Genomic DNA, 10,591 nt, shown 5'->3' on the forward strand with positions numbered 1-10,591 from the left:
GGTGTGCCGATATCAATGTAGATCTCGTGCTCCCTGAGCTAGTCGCACCACATAGAATACAGTGAATGGTTCACACTTGATGTAAGTTGAACGATGGAAGATATCATCCGTGCAATATCCCTCAAAAATTAGGTTGAGGGAGAATAATCCAGTCACCATCTCTTTAGTTTTTTACTCATCTCTTTTAACAGTTTCTCTAAATCCTGCGTGCCAAAAAAAAGAAATGCTTCCCTAAATTTTTAATCTTTAAAATATATAAGAAAGCTGCCTAAATTTTTAACTTTTCAATTTCAAACATAATTCTAAGAAGATTAATCCATTAAAGATATAAAATATTTCTAGTAAGATTTTTTTTTTACTTAAAACGTTTAAAACATGCTAAGCCTTCTTCTGGAGAAGGGATTCTATTATTAGAAGACTTTGAAAATAAGAAAAGGAGGAGAGACAATCTACAGAAAAAAAAATCTTCTCATAAAAAAAATTCAAAACTTCTAAAAACAATTTGGATTTTGATAATTTTCAACGGAAAAGAAGAAAAACATTTATTAACCAAAAGACGGACATAAGATATAATGTATAAAAAAATAAACATAATTAATTATGATTATAATTATTCGAAATCTAAAACCTTTAAATAGCAATGTGTACTTGTATCCGAATTTTAGCCGGTCTATATGTCTACATAACCATTAAAATTTACAGCAAAAAATTGTTAAACAAATAATTCGATAAATACTAAACATTTGATTTTAAGACCGCGAAGCTTAAACAAATAGCCTACAAACCTTCTCCGGCAATGACTTGTAACCTAAATTGCTTCCAAAGTCTTTACAACATGCATTCCTTCCCTCCATGCGGCCCCTTAAATTTTTTGGCGGGGAATGGCCGCCATCCCTCTCCCCCGCCCATCCCCTCCTCCTGCCTACCTCTCCGCCGCCCCTGAGCTAAAGCGGCGCCTCCTCCAGGGATGCCGCTGCTTCCAAGAGCTCAAACACCTCCACGCCCGCCTCCTCCGCCTCGGCCTCAACGGCGACCAGTACCTCCTCAACCTCCTCCTCCGCTCCTCCTTCGACTCCGACCAGCCCGCCCACGCCCTCCTTCTCTTCCACCGCACCGACCACCCCAACCTCTACCTCTGGAACACCATGGTCCGAGGCCTCGTCGCCGCCGATCGCATGGCCGACGCCGTCCACCTCTACACCGACATGCGGCACGAGGGCCTGTCTCCCAACAACTTCACCTTCCCCTTCGTCCTCAAGGCCTGCGCCCGCCTCCTCGACCTCGATACCGGGGTAAAGATCCACGCCCACGTTTTGAAAGCCGGGTTCGACTTGGATGTCTTCGTCAAGACCAGCTTGCTCTCTCTGTATGCGAAATGTGGCCGCTTGGATGAAGCCCAGCGGCTGTTCGATGAAATTCCGGTGAGAAATGTTGTGTCTTGGACCGCGATTATCAGCGGCTACATGGGTGAGGGAAGATTGGAGGAAGCGCTGGATATGTTTCGGAGGTCATTGGAGATGGATTTGAGGCCGGATAGTTTCACACTGGTCAGGGTCTTGACTGCCTGTTCCCAATTGGGGGACTTGAAGGCCGGGAAGTGGATACATCAGTATATAGAGGACAAGGGGATGGGAATGAATGTTTTTGTTGCTACATCGCTTGTGGATATGTATACTAAATGTGGAAGCATGGACAAGGCTCGAGCTGTCTTTGATGGGATGGTTGAGAAGGATGTGGTGTCTTGGAGTGCGATGATTGGTGGATATTCTTCCAATGGGCTGCCTCAAGAGGCTTTGGAACTCTTCTTCCAAATGCAGGCTGCCAACGTGAAGCCTGATTGCTATACCATGGTCGGAGTTCTTTCAGCTTGTGCTAGATTAGGAGCTCTGGAGTTGGGCCAACAGGTCAGCCGTCTAATGGACATGAGTGACTTTCTCTCGAACCCTGTGTTAGGGACAGCATTGATCGATATGTATGCCAAATGTGGAAGTACAGCTCATGCTTGGACTGTTTTCGAGAGAATGATGGAAAAGGACCTTATAGTTTGGAATGCAATGATAACAGGGCTTGCCATGACTGGCCATGGGAAGGTGTCGTTTGGGCTTTTTGCTCAAATTGAGAAGATGGGAATCCAACCTGATGGGAATACTTTCATAGGCATTCTCTGTAGCTGTACTCACACTGGTCTAGTGGAAGATGGAAGGAAGTATTTTTATAGCATGAATCAGTTATATAACTTGACTCCCAGAATTGAGCACTATGGCTGTATGGTTGATCTTCTTGGCCGTGCAGGCTTGTTGGAGGAGGCTCATCGGTTGATCAAGGAGATGCCTATGGAGGCCAATGCAGTTGTTTGGGGGGCTCTGCTGGGTGGTTGCAGGATACACCGTCACACCCAACTGGCCGAGCTTGTTTTGAAGCAGCTTATTGAGCTAGAGCCTCAAAATTCTGGGAATTATGTCCTGCTATCAAATATATATGCTACAAGTGGCAGATGGGAAGATGCAGCAAAACTCAGGTTAGTCATGAATGAGAAGGGGATCCAGAAGACACCTGGACGTAGCTGGGTCGAACTGAAAGGTGTGGTTCATGAGTTCCATGTGGGGGACAAATCCCATCCCTTCAGCAAACAAATTTACTCAAAGCTCGATGAGTTGGGTAAGCAACTAAAGGCACTAGGATACATGCCAACAACAGAAGTAGTATTGTTTGACATAGAAGAGGAAGAGAAGGAGCATTCCCTTGGGCATCATAGCGAGAAGCTAGCCATTGCATTTGGTCTCATCAGTACTAGACCGGATGAAACAATCCGGGTAGTGAAGAACCTTCGTGTCTGTAATGACTGTCATGCAGCTATTAAACTCACTTCAAAAATTACCAGCCGTGAAATAATTGTGAGGGATAATAACCGGTACCACTGTTTCAAAGATGGCTTGTGTTCATGCAATGATTATTGGTGAATCAACAGATTATTGTAACATAGAGAAGTTATTTATTTTGTTGAATTAATGAAGATTATTGTAGTTGTATGCATATCAAATTATTGAAGTTGGTATGGTTCCAAATAGAAATTTAACACCCTAACTAATTACCACCTTTTAGCTTACTGATACTGCTGTCGTGACTGGACAGATTGAAAGGGCTATGCTCATTAGGCCAGCTCGGAATCTTCTGATCATGTAAGGCAGAAAACTCAGAACATCTGCAATGTAATTGAACATGTCAAACCATTTGTATTGCATGGTCTCTTCTTACAGTGCCTTACTATTATAATAGAAAGTCTCTTCTTCCTACTCCACCCCAGATTTCCTTTTTTAAATAAAAAAATATTCTACGATAGGGATCAGGCCCCCATATATAACTTTTTCTTGGGCATCCCCTTCCTGAGATCGATGCCACATTTTTACTACTTTTTGTTCTTCAGATACCGAAGCTGAGTCTCCAGTTTTTGTGATCAAACTCCCATGTGTCCCAAACATGTATAGAGCCCCATGCATCCCAAACATGTATATAAAGACACGTGCATAATACTGGTTTGTATTAAATAACTGGTTTTGTTTTAGCATGTACAATTGAAGTTTTATTTATTGACAGATAACTGACTTCTGATGTATTTTGTTGGCAGTATCATATTCGATCAAGCCTCATCAATGCCTGTTTCATGGCTACACAATTACGGGGTATTGTTTTAGTTTTGCTTCTGAATATGCATAGATCGATATGTTTTCACTTGAATATAAAATATAAGTTGAGCAAGGTGCTGTAATGACCATTTGCCTTTGTGGTGGCAGAAAGATTATATTCCCAATGTGTGATATGTTCCAGTATCTTATTTCTGAATTACTTTTTTATGTCAATAAAACGTAAATTAAGTTTGCAGGTATGTGTTTGTATTTTATGAGTTTTCTCCTATGCAAATGTAGAGAGATGATACTTCTCCATACGAAGGAAAAGTATAGAGAAATGGTGCATCACTGCAATCTAACTGAGATGTTATAATGTATTTGATGTCCAGATAAGTTACCAATGCACAAGCATCTCGAAGCTACTTTTTACAAGATAGATGCTGAACCAGTCACAAGGCTCCGATTTGATGCTGATCATGTCTTGCCATCCATGGAATTCCCCGAGACGTCACTATTTCTTTCCTCCCACTCTTTGTTCCTCCTGGAATTCTTCAATATTTTGTGAGCAGAAATTCTAGTTCAGAAATAGGCCTTCCATCAGTCAATAAACCTGCAGTGGGACATACTGTGCTCTTGGTGCACCAACACTTCTATCTTTTCTCCATTCCCATGGTTTCTCAGGGTTTGGTGAATCCCAGAGACCTCTATGTCTGGTACGCATTTCTTTTTGTCCCACTGAGAGCATCATTCAAGCAAAGGATAGAGTTGGTAACATTTTCAAAGGATTATAAAATGTGATGGCTGATGCTGCTGGAACTCCCTTCTGCAAATTCAGGGAACTGATTATAGGTCACATAATTAACCTTCTCTTCAGCATCTTCTCCTGCAAGAGCTTGACAGGGGCATCTGCAGAGCAGTTAAGCATGAAGGCAAGGACTTAATCTTGATTTCTCACCTATACAGATACACCATTACAATAAAGATCTCTGACACATCGACAATACTGATCATCTCCATATGCATGAATTTGCAAACTCTTCCTTTGGATAAGCTTAACCAGCTCATCCATAACCTCCTTCCCGTAAGGCATTGATCTCCCTGTTGGCTTCTCGAAGATTATGACAAGACAAATGATGACAATATAGGTACAAGTTTCTTCTCTGTCCATCAAATTTGTTCCCTCATACCATAGTCTAATTCAGTATTTACTTGTGAGGGCCTTATAATTCAAACAATTTAAGACCCTGTAATCAAATAATTTTTTTCTCATTTTTATTTTGAGGGAACGAAAATTAATTGTTTCACTCATAATAAGTAAATGTTACGATAGAGATTTGGGTGACCTACATCCTGCATTATTGATCAGCTTCTGAAGTGCATCGGCCTTTGTGCAGTTCTTCACAGTTGAGCCATGGTCCTCTCAATGGTTGTCTTGCATGTTTCATAGAATGCGTGCCAGTTCTCTTGGGTCTGCAGTGTCCACATGCAACGTAAAACTCTATCAGCAACAGTAATTGCATCAACCTATCAATAGAGGTCAGTCATAGGAGATGATCAAAGCCACATGTTTTCAACTTGATGTTGAACTATTCATGGTTAAGAGTAAATCACAGGCAATGCCTGCAGTTTAAACTTCACTCGTGGCAGTGATGATGAAACAGTGTAGGTTTCTTCAGGAACCAAGATGCCCTGATGAAAGAAGGATGAAAAATACCATACAGCGCCTAGATGGAATAGAAGAGTGAACAGTTTTGTGAAAAAATTTCTGGTGTGAACAGCTTGATGGGATTCCACAGGTTTCACCTCAGCATCTGCTTTCTGATTCCTTGTCAATGTCAGAGGACAAGCTTGGTTGCTTCTTCTAGTATTCTTGGACGTGGCTTGGCTTCCTTCCATGCCACTGATAGTTTCTTGTACCTATATTAAGTAGGAAAGCATAAAAATGGACCTCTTCAGCTACTCAGGGGTGTCATGCTCTTCTAAACTAATACTGTTTACAGACTATTAATTGTTAATTAGCATCATGTTGTCTTTGTGACTCATAGAAGAGCTCGTTAGTGTGTATGTAACACTTGAGGGCAAATTTCTCTTAAATGCTACAGACTCGAGCTACATGTGGATGGCAAGGCAATCCATCCCAAGATCACATTGCCATCTGCTTTGGAACCGGAAGTGATACTCTTGCAGGTGTGCTTTCTTTCTTTTTCATTCTCCCATTGTCTTCCTCATCATTTCTTACTAGACTACAAATGAACTAATTGTTGAAGTTTGGTCTAACACGCTAAGAGCAAATTGTGATATCAATTGGTCTGCGCTTTTTTGGAGGAGACATGTTGTCTCAGCCCTTCTGGAACCATGATATCAGTAAAAATTGAAGAGAACTTAAGTTTCCAGTGGAGAAAAGTTACAAAAATGTTATCTTTGATATGAGCTCATGGATAAAATACTATTGATATCTTTAGCTTCAGACAGCAGAAACACGAAAATAGTGGTGGTGGTGATGAGTTGATGATAAACACCTGAGAGGTTATGCCGAAGGTAAAAAGATCATGAGCCTCATGGGATGTGCAGGCTGGTCACAGTCTCCTCTGAAAAATTTGAGGTATTTATCATATTCCTCCAATAATCTATTACACTTTATTCTACTCAGATGTACAGAGGAAGAGGGGAAACAGTATGAAGTTTGCTAGGGGAGACTTGAGAAGTCAAGGTGAGGAGGCCACAGAGAGATGCAACACATGGCATTGCCTCATTGCAAGATGTTTCAAGTTGCTGGGGAAAATCAAATACAGTTCGGTGAAATGGATCTGTTGAATATAGGAGGCCAAGGCAGTCAGAACCTGATCTTAGAATTCCATGGTATTGATGTAACCTGAATATTCTATGTAGTGGTCCAGCCTAGATCAAGTGGTTCCCAGACAGTGGACCAATCATGCAGCCATGGTCTCTGGGTGAACATCACACAAGCATGTCCTTCGTTCATCTGATGTTGCTACCTGTTTTGCACCTGAGGGCAGGTTGGTTTCTTCAGTAGCTGTTCATGCATTTTCCACAATGTCTCTCATTTGTTTTCTAGTAATCATGAAAACAAATCTATTCTGCTCGTTGACATGATTCTTAAGAACTAGCTTTCTCTTGACCTCTGCATTAGCTGGAAAAAAAAAACAATGGAGAAAAGCTGGTTTGACCAGTTTCTGCCACCGAAATTATCGCACCAAATAATTTTTCAGTCTCCTGCATAAATTTTAAGTAATGTTTTCAGGGCTCAACAGATGTCGCAGTGGCAAAACAAGAAAAAGGGTTGCTCCCCATTATTTGTTCTATATGACTGAGTGCAATAATGAAGTTTCAATGCCTTTTTCTGAAGGATATTTTTATGTCGATAAAACGCTAATGAGATTCCTGCGCAAGATTTTGCTATTTGTGAGTTTTTCTATTCAAATATACAGAAATGGTACTTCTCCTTCTTTTTTTTTGATGTAATATGGAGGAAGCAGAAATGGTAGGTACTTCTCACAAAAACAGAAGAAAGTGTACAACAAATAACACACCAGTGAAACATCATTGAGACATTATTACATATTTAATGTACAGATGAGTTGCACAAGCATCTCATTAACTACTAACATACAAGATCAAGAACTAGTCACACGACTCTCAATTGATGCTGATTATATTTTTATCCCCATTTCCTGGTGTTGCGCCTGCCGTAAAGCTCTCCCAGATGTCACTCTTTCTTGATTCCCACACTTTGTTAAAGAAATTCTTCAATTTCGTGTGAGAATACCAAAGAACACAGGCACATCTTGAGCTCCCTAAGGCAGACTTCATCCCAGAAGCAGGCCTTCCATCGGTCAATGAACCTGCAATGGGACATTCACCGATCTCCATGCACCATTGCCTCTATCTTTTCTCCATTTCCATGGTTCCTCGGGGTCCGGTAAAGCCCACAGACCTCTCCGTGCATTGCGTGCAGCTCCTTCCCACTGAGATTTTATGATTTATGCAAAGATTTGAGTTCATAAAATTTATAAAGGATTACAAAATACGAAGGCCGATGCTACTGGAACTCACTCTTGAGAATTCAGGGCGTTGCTCATGGGTTACATAATGCCATGCACAGCCTTTCTTCAGCATTTGCTCCTGCAGGAGAAGGTTGGAAAGCACATCAGCAGCAGAGCATCAAGTACACAGGTAAGAACTTGCTCTCACCTGCACAAATACACCGTCGCAATAAACATCTCCAACACATCGACCATATCTATCTGGGCCATATGCATGGATTTCTAAGCTCTTCCCCTGAATGAGCTTCACCAGTTCATCCTTAGCTTCCTTCCCATAAGGCATTGGGCCTTCTGGTGCATCAATTCCCCTGTTGGCTTTTCATGTCACGACAAGACCATTGACAACAATACAGACACAAGCTTACCGTCCATGAACATCTAAATTTTGCTCATTACCTCAGCCTAATTCGATATTTCTTTGCTAGGATCTCCTCATTGTTTCGACCTTTAATAACCCTGTAATGGAAGTTTTTTTTTCAGTCATTGTAAGTAACAATACTATGATAGATAGTGAGTTGGATGACCTATATCCTGCATCTATGATACGCTTGTGAAGTGCATCTGCCTCTGAGTAGCTTTCTCAGCACGAGCCCTGCTTCTCTCGATGGCTGCCTCATGTATTTCTAGTGGCACACTGGCTGACTCTCTGGGTCTTTTGTGTCCACGTACACAGTTAAACCGTCTCCATCCACAACAGCTCTTGCATCAACCTAATACCAGAGATCATATGAGATAAATAAAGCTGCAGGGTTTTCAACTTGATGTCAAGTCCTACAAGGTTAATGCTATCTCACAGGCAGTGTATGCAGCTTAAATTTCACTCCCTCAGGCAATGATGATGAAGCACTGGAGGTTTCTCCAGGAGTTTGGGGAGAAGGAAGACCATAGAAAGCCAAGATACCCTGATCAACAACAAGGATGTCAGACTCTTTATATATAAGGCCTATGAGATAAAGATGCTCAAATAACCTCATCCTTATATGAAGAGGAAAGTGAACCACATATTCTAAAGGTCCTGGTGCAAACAGCCTGCATGGGGGTCTAAGAATTCACCTCGACTTCTGCATTCTGAATTCGCTTCAAAGTCCGAATAACAAGACTGGCTGCTTCTTCTGGTGTCTTTGGCGGTGGTCTCGCTTCCTTCCATGCCTCTGATAGTTTCTTGTACCTACATTAAGTTCGAAAGCAATCAACCTCTTCATCTACTCAAGGTCAGGGGACCAACTAATACAGATAGTATTCAATTAATACTGACAAACTTAGAAATCTCAATTCGTGGGTATAAAACCACAGGAAAACCGAGAACAGCATCCTGTTAATACCACGGACTCAAGCAGCTCATGAGTCATGAATCACAAAAGTCGATTCCCTGAGTGTTGTCTTCCTCATCTTTTCCCACTTCACAACTAAACAAAGTGTTAAACACTGGGTAACAAGCTAAGAGTGAGTATTATACCAAATAGCCTGTGCTTTCTTGGAGGAGACCACATGGCGGCTCAGTCCCTCCGGAACCTTTTTTGACATTGAAAATTGAAGAGGATCTAATGTCAATCTTTAATGAAATGAAGACATGGATAAACATATTTATATTGAATAAAATTTGGTGGCTTAGCCTCCCTTTCTCTCTCTCTCTCAAACAAAACAAAAAAAAAGACATGGATAACTACTATTGATGCCTTCACAAAGATGGCGGAGATGAGGTGATGATGGTTACCTTGGAGGTGATGTCAAAGTTGAAGAGATCATGAGCTAGAGCAGAGAGGCCAACGGTGGCCGCTGTCACCCCATGGGGACCTAAGGATTGGGGCTCTTCGGGAGGTATGGACAGGTTGCAGTCTCCCCTCACAAATTTGAGAATGGCGTTTCCCATCTCTTTCTCCTTGCTATCTCTCACACACTGGGTTGCTCGGAGGAGCGATAGGAAGAGAGGAAGAAGAAATGGGAAAGAGCTTTTGTTTGTGGTAAATGGGAAAGAGCTTGGAAGCCTGTTAGGGAAGACCGGAGAATTGAGAGCTTAAAGTGAGGTGACTAGGACCACAGTGGATGATGTGACACGCGGCGGAGTTTCATTGCCTATTGTTCAAGTTAGTATTAAAAAAAAAAAAGAATTGCTGTGGTTCGGTGAGATGAGTATGTTTTTGTCAAATTGAATAATTGCCTTCTTTGCCGAGCAAAAAAATAAAAAATAAAAAATAATTGCCTTCTTTAAAATAAAAAAATGAATCCGTTGAGTAATCGATTCGAATCCGTGGGGTCTTGACCGTCAGCGAGAACCATGCTTCCAAGGGAAAGTGTGAATTTCAAAAAAAAAAATAAATGTTTTATTAAAAATATTATATATGGCATGGTGAAGGAGCCAAAACTACTGCAATAGCTTTTATAAGTGTTGTCATTGGTCATTAGTTTAAACCTCCACTGGAGCTAACCTTCTTACCATCTGGATTGGAGATGCCTGATCTGATTCACCGGATTGGGTATTTGGTTCCATGAGCGGTGTGCTTGTAGCAATCGCAAATTATTTTAGACGCGTAGCAAGCAAATCCATTTGGTACTCGGTTGGGCCTCAATGGTTGTTATTTATTTCTTGCCTTGAATTATGGGGCAGTAGGAGGCCAGGATGAAGCGTCGGCAGGCCAAAAGTGGCTTTCTGTGGGGCCTTCAGTCCTCCCAAAAGCAGCCGCCATTGATCTAGAGGATGAGGGACGGCAATTGGAAGCTAATCTAGATATCCGAGGCAACTCTGCTTGAGTCATCAGAGGAGTTTATTCCTGCATTTGTTGAGTCTTGAGCTTCACACAAACACAATGGCATCAGTGCGATGTAAAACACATAACATCAGCAAGGGATTAGGATTGCTTTAGAAATTCACTAATGGTTGTTAATGTATTCAATGATTTACCA

General features: G+C 41.5%; 1 protein-coding gene and 1 pseudogene across 1 annotated transcript; one reads left to right on the plus strand and one right to left on the minus strand.

Moving 5' to 3' along the window:
* The first annotated feature begins 802 nt into the window (after positions 1-802).
* On the plus strand, positions 803-3,056 carry LOC103714412 (putative pentatricopeptide repeat-containing protein At3g08820). The gene has a single exon (XM_008801648.3). The coding sequence runs from the start codon at positions 882-884 to the stop codon at positions 2,958-2,960; it is 2,079 nt and encodes a 692-aa protein (XP_008799870.2). The 5' UTR covers positions 803-881; the 3' UTR covers positions 2,961-3,056.
* A 4,058-nt stretch (positions 3,057-7,114) lies between these two features.
* Positions 7,115-9,685, minus strand: LOC103714384 (annotated as a pseudogene).
* Between the last annotated feature and the right edge of the window lie 906 nt (positions 9,686-10,591).

The sequence above is a fragment of the Phoenix dactylifera genome, chromosome 3, assembly GCF_009389715.1.
Source record: "Phoenix dactylifera cultivar Barhee BC4 chromosome 3, palm_55x_up_171113_PBpolish2nd_filt_p, whole genome shotgun sequence".
Taxonomy (NCBI): Eukaryota; Viridiplantae; Streptophyta; class Magnoliopsida; order Arecales; family Arecaceae; genus Phoenix; species Phoenix dactylifera.